This window comes from Thalassophryne amazonica, chromosome 5 (genome assembly GCF_902500255.1).
Source record: "Thalassophryne amazonica chromosome 5, fThaAma1.1, whole genome shotgun sequence".
In the NCBI taxonomy this organism is placed as follows: domain Eukaryota; kingdom Metazoa; phylum Chordata; class Actinopteri; order Batrachoidiformes; family Batrachoididae; genus Thalassophryne; species Thalassophryne amazonica.
In genome coordinates this window covers 132,401,457-132,416,609 of record NC_047107.1, presented here as the reverse complement: position 1 = coordinate 132,416,609, position 15,153 = coordinate 132,401,457, and the positions used below count along the sequence as shown (strand labels likewise).

The 15,153-nt window shown below is 44.8% G+C and overlaps 2 protein-coding genes across 2 annotated transcripts in view; one reads left to right on the top strand and one right to left on the bottom strand.

Moving 5' to 3' along the window:
• LOC117510027 (regulator of G-protein signaling 3-like) overlaps nt 1–2,355 on the top strand; it is a 137,690-nt gene extending 135,335 nt beyond the window's left edge. The window contains exons 12-13 of the mRNA XM_034169632.1: nt 1,681–1,820; nt 1,892–2,355. Coding sequence (XP_034025523.1) covers nt 1,681–1,820; nt 1,892–2,113 — 362 coding nt within the window. The 3' untranslated portion in view covers nt 2,114–2,355. The remainder of the gene's footprint in view (nt 1–1,680; nt 1,821–1,891) is intronic.
• A 1,016-nt stretch (nt 2,356–3,371) lies between these two features.
• LOC117511381 (myosin light polypeptide 6-like) lies at nt 3,372–4,108 on the bottom strand. Its single transcript, XM_034171432.1, has one exon. The coding sequence runs from the start codon at nt 4,079–4,081 to the stop codon at nt 3,476–3,478; it is 606 nt and encodes a 201-aa protein (XP_034027323.1). The 5' UTR covers nt 4,082–4,108; the 3' UTR covers nt 3,372–3,475.
• Between the last annotated feature and the right edge of the window lie 11,045 nt (nt 4,109–15,153).

Sequence of the window (15,153 nt, the reverse complement as noted above, 5' to 3'; positions counted from 1 at the left end):
ACAGCACCGACACAACAACAGCACCGACACAACAACAGCAACAACAGCACCGACACAACAACAGCACCGACACAACAACAGCAACAACAGCACCGACACAACAACAGCAACAACAGCACCGACACAACAACAGCACCGACACAACAACAGCACCGACACAACAACAAAACCTCCTCCAAACCTCCAGAACCTGTTACCTGTCTGTCACACCATGGCAGAAATCTACATGCAGCACACAGCAGGCAGAGGGCGCTCATTACCCACAAGTGGAGTATAGCGGTAGGCACTGCTGTAGCGGTTGCAATGCGTTTGGGGGGACCGCAAGTCGGTCATGCCGCCCCAGATAAGAAGCCGCCCTGGGCGGCTGCCCATACTGCCCATATCAGAAAGCACTTCTGCACACAGACACAGAAACACACATAAGACACACTCAGAGACGCACGGACAGAGATATACAGGCAGACACACACACAGAGAGACAAACACAGAGACACACACAGAGAGACACACACAGACACACGCACACACAGACAAACACACACAGAGACACAAAGACACACTCACAAAGACACACATAGAGCGAGATACACAGAGACACGCACACACACAGACACACACAGAGGCACACACACAGACAGAGACAGAGATAGAGACACACACAAACACACACACAGACATAGAGACACACACAGAGAGACACACACACACAGACAGAGACACACAGACAGAGATAGAGACACCCACACAGATATAGAGACAGACACAGAAAGAGACACACACAGACACACACACAGACAAAGAGGCACACACACACAGATAGACACACACGGAGACAGAGATAGAGATACCCACACACACAGACACACACAAAGATAGACACACACACAGAGACACACACAGAGACAGAGATAGAGATACCCACACACACAGACACACACACACACAAAGATAGACACACACACAGATAGAGAGACACACACGGAGACAGAAACACAGACAGAGACACACACAGAGACAGAGATACCCACACACACAGAGACAGAGATAGAGATACCCACACACACAGACACACACACACACACAAAGATAGACACACACACAGATAGAGAGACACACACGGAGACAGAAACACAGACAGAGACACACACACAGAGGCGCACACACACAGAGACACAGGCACACACACACAGAGACAGACTTACACACAGACACAGGCACACACAGAGACACAGGCACACATACACAGAGACAGACTCACACAGACACAGGCACACACACAGAGACACACACACAGAGACAGACTTACACACAGACACAGGCACACACAGAGACACAGGCACACATACACAGAGACAGACTCACACAGACACAGGCACACACACAGAGACACACACACAGATAGATGGACATAGAAAGACAATCGTCTCATGAGCTTTTATGTCATCCAACAGACCATCTGTGGGGGAGGAGATGAGGTGGGCGGAGAGTCTGGAGGCTCTGCTGTCCAATCAGTGTAAGATGCTGTTTAGAATTTTAAGTGTTTCATAATTCATGGTGGGCGGAGCCTTTTCAAACTCAACATGCAGATCCATGTCCGCCTTGGGGCGACTGTTTGTTGTGATTTGGCGCTATATAAATAAAATTGATTTGATTTGATTTGATGTTCATGCTTTTCTCCAGATGGTCTGGCGCTCAGCAAGAAAAACTGTGATTGCTGGTTGACTGTCAACAGACCGGAAAGGGAACGCCCCCTCAAGACGACAGGCGCCCGAGCTGCCAAGATCCCAGAGGACTTCACCTCCAGCTGTGGCAGCGCACAGGTACCGCTCTTCCTGTGTCAGCGGCTTCTGATTGGTCATGTGATCACAGCAGCTCTTCCTTCTGTCTCCAGGTCAATGTGGACTCGTCCATCAGGGAGACAACCAATCGGACTCTCCACAACAGTGTCCATCTCTCCTCCTCCTTCCAACTGGCCTGGGACCAGTTCTTCGACTTAATGGAGATTGACAGATACCCAGAATTCCCAAGCCCCCACCTTTATACCCTGCTGGCCAATGAGAGCAGACCTGTGTCTGTGGCGGGTAATAATGACACAGCAGCAGTTAGCCAATAAGAGCCTGCCTCAACTTCTGAGCACATCAACAAAAATATTTGCTTCATTCAAAGTAAAGAAAGGGGGGTTTGGGGGGGGGGGGGCATACGATGAGATTTTAATAATTCAGTTTATTAAAAGAATAAATGTAAGCTAACTCAGAAATGCTTTAATCAGCGACGTCTCACATTCACTCGTTCACAATCTGACGTCAGTGAGCTGAAGGCACTGATGGTGGCTCTGCGGGTGGGGAATTGAACTCATGACACTGTTTGGCTCAGCTGTAGCTCAAATCAATAAAAGGAGGAGCGCTGCCCTGTGGTCTCTGTGGTTCCTGTGGTCCCCATGGCCTCTGTGGTCCTTGTTGTCTCTGTGGTACCTCTGGTCTCTGTGGTTCCTGTGGTCTCTGTGGTACCTCTGGTCTCTGTGGTCTCTGTGGTTCCTGTGGTCTCTGTGGTATCTCTGGTCTCTGTGATCCTTGTTGTCTCTGTGGTACCTCTGGTCTCTGTGATCCTTGTTGTCTCTGTGGTACCTCTGGTCTCTGTGATCTCTGTGGTTCCTGTGGTCTCTGTGGTACCTCTGGTCTCTGTGGTTCCTGTGGTCTCTGTGGTCCCCATGGTCCTTGTTGTCTCTGTGGTACCTCTGGTCTCTGTGGTTCCTGTGGTCCTTGTTGTCTCTGTGGTACCTCTGGTCTCTGTGTTTCCTGTGGTCCTTGTTGTCTCTGTGGTACCTCTGGTCACTGGTTCCTGTAGTCTCTATGGTTCTTGTGTCCTGATTCTGCTGTTGTCTGTTTTCTGGGGTGGACTGTCTGTGTCTGTTGTAGTTCCACCTGTGTTCAGACGCACCTGCTCCTCGCTCAGGAATCACTCACCTGTTCCCGTCAGTTGTCGGCTCACTGGTTGCTCCCCTTCTGCTTGTGTGTTCTGTGCTCACATATCAGTGTGATTTTGTGTATGTTTCAGCACACACACTCACACACACACACGCTTTTATAATTCTTGAATTTTCATTTGTCGTTATTATTTTGTGATTGTTGTTTTTTTGGTTATTTTATTTTGTGGTTTGTTTTATTTTGTGTTTTTTGTGTGTGTGTGATTATTCAGTTTGTGGTTCTTTTATTTTTATTTTATGACCCACACACATTTCTTCCAAAGTGTCTGCAAACAAATAAAGGTGAACTTAGAATAGAACTATTTTGACTTTTCTGTATTTGATGAATTTGTGTCCTGTATGTAAACCTGCTCTGGACAGACAGATGGAGATAAAATCCAAATGGAAGAAAAAAATCTGGACCCGTTTTATTACAGGTTTATGGTTTCATACAGGACAGACATGAGACACAGAATCTGGAGGACTCAGTCCATCAGAGAGAAGAAGAAGCTTCTACCCGGCCAGGATGTGTTTGACAAACTCGGTGTAGTTGATGTGGCCGTTGGCGTCCTCCTGACCAGCCATCAGCCGGTCCACCTCATCCTCTGTCATCTTCTCGCCCAGTGTGGCGAGGACATGGCGCAGCTCCGCCCCCATCACCGTTCCATTGCCCTCCTTGTCAAACACGCGTAGTCCTTCCACAAAGTCCTCGAAGTTGCCCTGCTCCTTGGAGCGTGCCACATGCTGCAGCATGGGCAGGAAGCCATCAAAGTCCAGCAGCTTGGCGTTCATCTCCTCCGGTTTGGGCCGGCCCAGAACCTTCAGCACCTCCTCATTGGTGGGATTATGGCCAAGTGCCCGCATCACATCACCACACTGTGCGTACCTGATCTTCATCTCGCCTGCTGGTGTCTCATCGAACAGGGTGAAGGCATCACGGAACTCCTCGATCTGGTCAGCAGTGAACTCCACCACAATGTTCTTCAGGTCCACCTCGGGGACTCTGTCAGCACTGGTTTCTGCTGGTTTAGCAGCAGCAGCAGGAGGTGGCACCTCCTCTTTCTTTGCCTCCACCTTCTTCACATCTGTCTTCTTTGGTTCCACTTTCTTTGGAGCCATGATAGCGAGGTGACAGAGCAGCAGAGAGAAGTGGTTTTATAATGTGAGGGGTGGAGTCAGTGAGGCAGCGGAGAGACACAGGAGGGGACAGCTGACCAAAGATAGAACAAACCTTGAATAGAAACACTTGACTGATAAGAGAAGATTGTGGAGCTGAGTGGGAATCGGTGTCACCTCACTGACATCTGATTGGATCATTATGGAGTAGGCGTGATTTGGAACAGTGATTGATGGGCAGAGTACTGGTGACTGTGTTCCAGCTCCCTCAAGGACCTGCACCTGATGCTCACAGCCAGTACTCCAGAATCACACTCACTCACTCACTCACTCACTCACTCACTCACTCACTCACTCACTAGCGTGCACAGATTTGTTGAAGGGCAGGAGCAAAGAGGAAAAAAAAAGGGACACACAGCGTATTCTCGCCACTGAAGAGGGCACTAAGTTCCGCATGTTTTGCTTATATGTCATACAAAAGTTTTGTTTATGTCATACATTATATAGCCTTAAAACAGACTAACTAGACAGATTACACAAGTTAGTTTGTAGTTACGATCAGCATCCATGAGAAGTGTGTAGATTCAGCGACTGTGAAGAACACACCAAAATATATAAATAAATCCCTAGGGGGTCTGGGGGGCTTCTCTCAGAACATTGTCAATTAAGTAGATTGTGACAGACATTCAACACATAATGGACATAATTGACCATATTGAATGCGTTTCCTGTTTGGTATGTGGTAACACCCAGATGTGCAAAGCCCAGACCAAAGTGTCACCAGTGGTGACACTTTGGTCTTGCTTGCCTCTACTGGTGGTTGGCTCTCGCTGCGGTATTGTATCACTTCCTGTTCCAGAGCACAGCGGTGTTTTTCTGTATCTGTTAGCTGTTTAATCTGCGCAGTTAGATTGATCTAGTTATCTAGATTATGATTTGTTTCCCAGTGTAATCTTTACGTGCCTTAACTAAAGCACTCCCTCTGCTGAATCACCTCTAAATTATTTACACATTATTCACTTGGTGTGTTTTTAGGAATCTGCTAGCTTAGTGCAGCTACTAGCTCTTAGCCGATTTAGCATGGCAGCTTCTCCTGTCTCTCCCGCACTTTTCTGCTCTGGGTGTGAAATGTTTAGTTATTCCTCGGCCTCCTTTAGCAGTAACAGTACTTGTAATAAGTGTAGCTTATTCGTAGCTTTGGAGGCCAGGCTGGGCGAATTGGAGACTCGGCTCCGCACCGTGGAAAATTCTACAGCTAGCCAGGCCCCTGTAGTCGGTGCGGACCAAGGTAGCTTAGCCGCCGTTAGTTCCCTTCCAGCAGATCCCGAGCAGCCAGGAAAGCAGGCTGACTGGGTGACTGTGAGGAGGAAGCGTAGCCCTAAACAGAAGCCCCGTGTACACCGCCAACCCGTTCACATTTCTAACTGTTTTTCCCCACTCGGCGACACACCCGCCGAGGATCAAACTCTGGTTATTGGCGACTCTGTTTTGAGAAATGTGAAGTTAGCGACACCAGCAACCATAGTCAATTGTCTTCCGGGGGCCAGAGCAGGCGACATTGAAGGAAATTTGAAACTGCTGGCTAAGGCTAAGCGTAAATTTGGTAAGATTGTAATTCACGTCGGCAGTAATGACACCCGGTTACGCCAATCGGAGGTCACTAAAATTAACATTGAATCGGTGTGTAACTTTGCAAAAACAATGTCGGACTCTGTAGTTTTCTCTGGGCCCCTCCCCAATCGGACCGGGAGTGACATGTTTAGCCGCATGTTCTCCCTGAATTGCTGGCTGTCTGAGTGGTGTCCAAAAAATGAGGTGGGCTTCATAGATAATTGGCAAAGCTTCTGGGGAAAACCTGGTCTTGTTAGGAGAGACGGCATCCATCCCACTTTGGATGGAACAGCTCTCATTTCTAGAAATCTGGCCAATTTTCTTAAATCCTCCAAATCGTGACTATCCAGGGTTGGGACCAGGAAGCAGAGCTGTAGTCTTACACACCTCTCTGCAGCTTCTCTCCCCCTGCCATCCCCTCATTACCCCATCCCCGTAGAGACGGTGCCTGCTCCCAGACCACCAATAACCAGCAAAAATCTATTTAAGCATAAAAATTCAAAAAGAAAAAATAATATAGCACCTTCAACTGCACCACAGACTAAAACAGTTAAATGTGGTCTATTAAACATTAGGTCTCTCTCTTCTAAGTCCCTGTTAGTAAATGATATAATAATTGATCAACATATTGATTTATTCTGCCTTACAGAAACCTGGTTACAGCAGGATGAATATGTTAGTTTAAATGAGTCAACACCCCCGAGTCACACTAACTGCCAGAATGCTCGTAGCACGGGCCGAGGCGGAGGATTAGCAGCAATCTTCCATTCCAACTTATTAATTAATCAAAAACCCAGACAGAGCTTTAATTCATTTGAAAGTTTGTCTCTTAGTCTTGTCCATCCAAATTGGAAGTCCCAAAAAACAGTTTTATTTGTTATTATCTATCGTCCTCCTGGTCGTTACTGTGAGTTTCTCTGTGAATTTTCAGACCTTTTGTCTGACTTAGTGCTTAGCTCAGATAAGATAATTATAGTGGGCGATTTTAACATCCACACAGATGCTGAGAATGACAGCCTCAACACTGCATTTAATCTATTATTAGACTCTATTGGCTTTGCTCAAAAAGTAAATGAGTCCACCCACCACTTTAATCATATCTTAGATCTTGTTCTGACTTATGGTATGGAAAAGACTTAACAGTATTCCCTGAAAACGCCCTTCTGTCTGATCATTTCTTAATAACATTTACATTTACTCTGATGGACTACCCAGCAGTGGGGAATAAGTTTCATTACACTAGAAGTCTTTCAGAAAGCGCTGTAACTAGGTTTAAGGATATGATTCCTTCTTTATGTTCTCTAATGCCATATACCAACACAGTGCAGAGTAGCTACCTAAACTCTGTAAGTGAGATAGAGTATCTCGTCAATAGTTTTACATCCTCATTGAAGACAACTTTGGATGCTGTAGCTCCTCTGAAAAAGAGAGCTTTAAATCAGAAGTGCCTGACTCCGTGGTATAACTCACAAACTCACGGCTTAAAGCAGATAACCCGTAAGGTGGAGAGGAAATGGCATCTCACTAATTTAGAAGATCTTCACTTAGCCTGGAAAAAGAGTCTGTTGCTCTATAAAAAAGCCCTTCGTAAAGCTAGGACATCTTACTACTCATCACTAATTGAAGAAAATAAGAACAACCCCAGGTTTCTTTTCAGCACTGTAGCCAGGCTGACAAAGAGTCAGAGCTCTATTGAGCCGAGTATTCCATTAACTTTAACTAGTAATGACTTCATGACTTTCTTTGCTAATAAAATTTTAACTATTAGAGAAAAAATTACTCATAAGCATCCCAAAGACATATTGTTATCTTTGGCTGCTTTCAGTGATGCCGGTATTTGGTTAGACTCTTTCTCTCCGATTGTTCTGTCTGAGTTATTTTCATTAGTTACTTCATCCAAACCATCAACATGTCTATTAGACCCCATTCCTACCATGCTGCTCAAGGAAGCCCTACCATTAATTAATGCTTCGATCTTAAATGTGATCAATCTATCTTTATTAGTTGGCTATGTACCACAGGCTTTTAAGGTGGCAGTAATTAAACCATTACTTAAAAAGCTATCACTTGACCCAGCTATCTTAGCTAATTATAGGCCAATCTCCAACCTTCCTTTTCTCTCAAAAATTCTTGAAAGGGTAGTTGTAAAACAGCTAACTGATCATCTGCAGAGGAATGGTATATTTGAAGAGTTTCAGTCAGGTTTTAGAATTCATCATAGTACAGAAACAGTATTAGTGAAGGTTACAAATGATCTTCTTATGGCCTCAGACAGTGGACTCATCTCTGTGCTTGTTCTGTTAGACCTCAGTGCTGCTTTTGATACTGTTGACCATAAAATTTTATTACAGAGATTAGAGCATGCCATAGGTATTAAAGGCACTGCGCTGCGGTGGTTTGAATCATATTTGTCTAATAGATTACAATTTGTTCATGTAAATGGGGAATCTTCTTCACAGACTAAGGTTAATTATGGAGTTCCACAAGGTTCTGTGCTAGGACCAATTTTATTCACTTTATACATGCTTCCCTTAGGCAGTATTATTAGACAGCATTGCTTAAATTTTCATTGTTACGCAGATGATACCCAGCTTTATCTATCCATGAAGCCAGAGGACACACACCAATTAGCTAAACTGCAGGATTGTCTTACAGACATAAAGACATGGATGACCTCTAATTTCCTGCTTTGTACTTGGCCCCACAAATCTTAGAAACATGGTGTCTAACCAGATCCTTACTCTGGATGGCATTACCCTGACCTCTAGTAATACTGTGAGAAATCTTGGAGTCATTTTTGATCAGGATATGTCATTCAATGCGCATATTAAACAAATATGTAGGACTGCTTTTTTGCATTTACACAATATCTGTAAAATTAGAAAGGTCTTGTCTCAGAGTGATGCTGAAAAACTAATTCATGCATTTATTTCCTCTAGGCTGGACTATTGTAATTCATTATTATCAGGTTGTCCTAAAGTTCCCTGAAAAGCCTTCAGTAATTCAAAATGCTGCAGCTAGAGTACTGACGGGGACTAGAAGGAGAGAGCATATCTCACCCATATTGGCCTCTCTTCATTGGCTTCCTGTTAATTCTAGAATAGAATTTAAAATTCTTCTTCTTACTCATAAGGTTTTTGAATAATTCAACTCAACTCAATCAACTTTTTTCTTATATAGCGCCAAATCACAACAAACAGTTGCCCCAAGGCGCTCCATATTGTAAGGCAAGGCCATACAATAATTATGAAAAACCCCAACGGTCAAAACGACCCCCTATGAGCAAGCACTTGGCCACAGTGGGAAGGAAAAACTCCCTTTTAACAGGAAGAAACCTCCAGCAGAACCAGGCTCAGGGAGGGGCAGTCTTCTGCTGAGACTGGTTGGGGCTGAGGGAAAAAAACAGGAAAAAGACATGCCGTGAAGGGGGGCAGAGATCGATCACTAATGATTAAATGCAGAGTGATGCATACGGAGCAAAAAGAGAAAGAAACAGTGCATCATGGGAACCCCCCCACAATCTACGTCTAAAGCAGCATAACCAAGGGATGGTTCAGGGTCACCCGATCCAGCCCTAACTATAAGCCTTAGCGAAAAGGAAAGTTTTAAGCCTAATCTTAAAAGTAGAGAGGGTGTCTGTCTCCCTGATCTGAATTGGGAGCTGGTTCCACAGGAGAGGAGCCTGAAAGCTGAAGGCTCTGCCTCCCATTCTACTCTTACAAACCCTAGGAACTACAAGTAAGCCCGCAGTCTGAGAGCGAAGCGCTCTAATGGGGTAATATGGTACTACGAGGTCCCTAAGATAAGATGGGACCTGATTATTCAAAACCTTATAAGTAAGAAGAAGAATTTTAAATTCTATTCTAGAATTAACAGGAAGCCAATGAAGAGAGGCCAACACGGGTGAGATATGCTCTCTCCTTCTAGTCCCCGTCAGTACTCTAGCTGCAGCATTTTGAATTAACTGAAGGCTTTTTAGGGAACTTTTAGGACAACCTGATAATAATGAATTACAATAGTCCAGCCTAGAGGAAATAAATGCATGAATTAGTTTTTCAGCATCACTCTGAGACAAGACCTTTCTGATTTTAGAGATATTGCGTAAATGCAAAAAGGCAGTCCTACATATTTGTTTAATATGCGCTTTGAATGACATATCCTGATCAAAAATGACTCCAAGATTTCTCACAGTATTACTAGAGATCAGGGTAATGCCATCCAGAGTAACGATCTGGTTAGACACCATGCTTCTAAGATTTGTGGGGCCAAGTACAATAATTTCAGTTTTATCTGAGTTTAAAAGCAGGAAATTAGAGGTCATCCATGTCTTTATGTCTGTAAGACAATCCTGCAGTTTAGCTAATTGGTGTGTAATAATCAGGTCCCATCTTATCTTAGGGACCTCGTAGTACCATATCACCCCAATAGAGCACTTCGCTCTCAGACTGCAGGCTTACTTGTAGTTCCTAGGGTTTGTAAGAGTAGAATGGGAGGCAGAGCCTTCAGCTTTCAGGCTCCTCTCCTGTGGAACCAGCTCCCAATTCAGATCAGGGAGACAGACACCCTCTCTACTTTTAAGATTAGGCTTAAAACTTTCCTTTTTGCTAAAGCTTATAGTTAGGGCTGGATCAGGTGACCCTGAACCATCCCTTAGTTATGCTGCTATAGACGTAGACTGCTGGGGGGTTCCCATGATGCACTGTTTCTTTCTCTTTTTGCTCTGTATGCACCACTCTGCATTTAATCATTAGTGATCGATCTCTGCTCCCCTCCACAGCATGTCTTTTTCCTGGTTCTCTCCCTCAGCCCCAACCAGTCCCAGCAGAAGACTGCCCCTCCCTGAGCCTGGTTCTGCTGGAGGTTTCTTCCTGTTAAAAGGGAGTTTTTCCTTCCCACTGTAGCCAAGTGCTTGCTCACAGGGGGTCGTTTTGACCGTTGGGGTTTTTCTGTAATTATTGTATGGCCTTGCCTTACAATATAAAGCGCCTTGGGGCAACTGTTTGTTGTGATTTGGCGCTATATAAAAAAATTGATTTGATTTGATTTGATTTGGTGGTGTCCTCTGTTCACCAGGTGTTAACATACCAAGGTGTGCATTTCCTGTCTTGGCCCCTGTGTGGCGAATTGCCAATGTGTATTCCTGCTATGCATATAGTGTAGGCATGTGAATCTCATCACTGACAATGATTCGATATGCACCTTGATACTACCAGCGATATCATATACAGTGGTCCCTCATTTATCGCGGGAGTTACGTTGTAAAAATAACCTGCAATAGGCAAAATCCACGAAGTAGTCAGCGTAATTTTTTTACAATTATTATAGATGTTTTAAGGCTGTAAAACCCCTCACTACACACTTTATACACTTTTCTCAAACAAGCATTAACATTTTCTCATTTTTCTCTCCTGTGTAAACATTCAAACTTGAAACGTTTGTAGAAAAAATTAGAACGTTTTCCTATAAATAACTATGATGGCTTTTAGAACTAACGAATTTAATTTTAACGATCAACCTACGAGGTTGCACACATACGAAACTATTAATAGTAATTCACCAGTATTTCACAGTTCCTCTGACCGCGCCTCTGCGTCCTGGCGCGGCTCTTTTTCCACTGTGTGACACCTTGGTGCAGGTGTCTTCTTCTGAGTGGAAAAACACAGTTATGGGTAGTTGTTGACGCTCTTTTTTCTTCTGGGTGAGAAGATTCTTATAAACAGACACGCAGAACACAATGCGCGTGCCAACTGGTGCTGTGACCAGCCTGCTTGATGAGGACGCAGAACACAATGTACTGTAAAAAAAAAAAAAAGCATGCAAAACTGGACTAAAAAAATCCGCGAAACTGTGAGGCCGCGAAAGATGAACCACGTTATAGCAAGGGACCACTGTATACAGCTATACATGACGATACTGACGATAAGATTCGCCCCTGTTCCTGATTCGATTTGATATGTATTTGATGGCGATTCAATTCCTCACAATGTGACTCGATGCAATTTGATGCGATATGGTGCAATTCAACATGATGCAAAGAAATTATACCAAAAATTTAAATAGAAAATAAGAAGCTGCAATTCATTATGGTACTATGGCAAACTTCCTACTAGAGGCAGAGGATTTGTTTTACTCCTTAGAAACAGCAAATTTACCAGATTCAACATTAAAGAGCAGGAATCGGTTTCCTCATATGTGGAACCTGTTTTGTCACAATGTCAGAACATAAACAGTAAATGGTAAGACAACATCACTCTCTCAATGAGTGACTTAAAGTGACACTTTCAATAGTGCAATGTCCATATTCCTGTCTGCCAGACAGATACTAATATGAATTTGGCAGGTAGGCTAATAAAATATTGAGACGCAGAAATTACAATTTTTTAACATGAATAATACAAATAGTTGTCTGAAGTCCTCGTTTCCTATGACACCATAAGGCTGGACGTCTTTCCACATGAAGTAGGAGATGGCGTCACTTTTGGCATTAGCTTTGCCAAAAGTAATTTGAGATACTTTTCTCACCAGTTTTGCTGGAGCTCGGTTTACAGTCTTTGCACGTGATGTCACAGGACACATGCAAAAAGCAAAAAGCAATTTTCTTCTTTGACTGCCAGAAAGATGCCTGGTATGTTCACTTACTCCATGATCAGGTTCACACGTGATGAATTGATGTCTAAGCTTGTCCCACACTTTGCAGCATGTACGTTGTTTCTCCTGTAACTAATCCTGGAAGCCCCAAGTGGCCGGGTCACGTAAAGGCTCTAGAACAAGCTGTGTCTGATATTGATGTTTGCTCTCTCGGCCCCTGCGTGGGCAATGTTTATTCCTGCTATGCTTTTCCTGTCAGAAGTCCAGTGAGGTTAATGGGTGGGGCCAAGTGGTTCTAAAAAGTCTGTGAATTGTGTGAAAAGAAAAAAATAAAGTGGCACGCTAGTGCGTTGTCAAAATGGGAAACTGTTGCTCCTTATTTCAGTTATCACACTTTCCACATGACACGAAGTACTATTAGCTGTCAGCAGTTCCACAGCAACAAGCCTGGTTAGGTGCTGCACAATCCCCCTGTGAGGAATAATTCTGCAGCTCTCAGGGCTCACGTGTTAAAGACATTTGAACTTTCTGATGCTGAGAGGGTCAGCGGGCTTTTTTCTCTGCACAGCAGAGGGGCCTGTAAACCCTCTCAGCTTATGGACAGGATGTGCCAACTCCTGGAGAACACAGGCCCGATTTCCTCTTCGTCCACCTCGTCTTGCAGCAACTCCCCCCTCAGGTGTGGGCAGCATTGGCCAACACCACCATCACAGACCGCCGAGTGCTGGCAAATGAAGCGGACAAGTTTTTTCTGGCTGGTCAACACCACGGCGTGGCTGCTCCAGCACTGATCCCTGCCCACACCATAAACACGCCTGCGCCGCTCACAGGAGATGCTGCACTCATGACAACGGCACCTGTTTTGCCTCAGCAGCGTCCTGAACCCGGTGTGTGTTTCTACAAGCCGGGATGGGCAGGTGATGGTCTTGTGGTTAAGCGTTGGGCTTCAGACCAGAGGATCCTCCATTCAAACCCCAGCCTCAAGGCCCCTGGGCACGGTCCTTAATCCCCAAGTTGCTCCCAGTGTGTAGTGAGTGCCTTGCATGGCAGCACCCTGACATCAGTGTGCGAGTGTGTCTGTGCGGATGAGTGAATGTGAGGCATCACTGTAAAGCACTTTGAGCTTCTGATGCAGATGGAACAGCGCTCTATAAATTTAGTCCATTTACTATTTCCTGTGCTAAATTTGGATACAGAGCCCAGCGGTGCCACCCACCCTGTGCTTTCAGTGGAAAGGGAAACATCAGGGCCGGCGCTCAGTTGTGGCTCAGTTTGGTTTGACCACCATTGACTTCCTGGGACACAGAGTCACCGAGGACAGGACTGTGCTACTCCTGTGGATGTGGTCCTAACCATGACCGGTCACAGTATGCTGAAGTTGTTCTTGGGAATGGTGAACTTTTACCACCGCTTCATTCCCAAAGCTGCCGCAGTTATGTGGCCCCTGTATGAGGCCAGTAGCTGGTCCAGTACCTGAAGAAGTTGGATAACAGTTGTTTACCCACATAGAAACCACAGTTTTTGGCTGAACAGGTTGTATGTGGACCTGCTTCCTGATCTCAGCTCTGATTATTCACTCTGTGATTTTTCACACAGTATTTGTTAAACTGATTGGTTGGTGGCTGTCACAAATGGTTTTGTGTGTGTGTGTGTGTGTGTGTGTGTGTGTGTGTGTGTGTGTGTGTGTGTGTGTGTGTGTGTGTGTGTGTGTGTGTGTGTGTGTGTGTGTGCGTTGTTCTCTATACGTTTGGTATTTTGTCAGTTTTCATTAATGTATTAAATTTTTTTTGGTGCTTTCAGTCTTTGGTCAGTAGGTTGTTTGAGTGCTGTGGGTTTAATAGGATCACGACCCGGGGATTTATTTGCTCACCTTTTCCTTGAGCTTTTCTTATCTGAACTTGAATGTCTTTAGACGCTGGTTATCAAATCTGGTAGATGTGGGACTTCACCTGGTGGTTTGTTGGTCTTAACTGATGCAAAATAGGCCCTGAAGGCTTTGTCTTGATCTGCTGTTGCAGTCTTGACTCCTTCACCAGACTCCACTGTCAGGACCAAGCTGCCTGTTTTTGTGCCCAATTTGCTGTTCGTGTATTTATCTTGGGATTGTCGTTCCTGACTTTGTTCCTTCATCAGGGGTAGGCAACCTGTTCCAGAAAGAGCCATGAGGGTGCAGGTTTTCTTTGCAGCCACTGACTCCACCAGGTGATTTTACTGATTAATATCACTTTGAGCAGATGGAATCAGTTAATCAGTGAAATCACCTGGTGGAGTCAGTGGCTGCAAAGAAAACCTGCACCCTCATGGCTCTTTCTGGAACAGGTTGTCTACCCCTGCTTCATGTAGTCCTGGAATTTGTGAGGATCTTTGTTTTCAAAGCATCATCTCCATACTCTGTGCTTCCTCTTCATTTTCTGGACCACTACAGTTGCCAGTGGTAGTTTCGAGTTGTGTGCATTCTTCTTCTTGATGCCATGGACCGGATACATTTTCTCTGTGCTGTATGGAATATATTATGGAATATGTCCCATTTGTTATGCATTTTTTATGCTTAATTCAAATGTTCCTCCTGTGGTGATTCCCACTCTCTCTCCAATTCCTTCCTCATCTGTCAGAAACACCTGAATGGAAAAACTGTGCATAATTCTTCCAGCAACCTGAGCTCTTACTGTCAAAGTACCCGTGAGGGATACTGGAGAGCACCACGTATCACCAAACCCCTTTCACCCCAAAATAACCAAGCACGGCAAATGGCTAGTCACAGCAGAGAGAAGAGTGATCTGATGAGACTTCCCATAGTTGTGATGATGCCTGACTGCACGTGACATGCTGCGTACCTGAGGACATCCAGAGTGATTTCACACTTCTCAGCTTCTTGT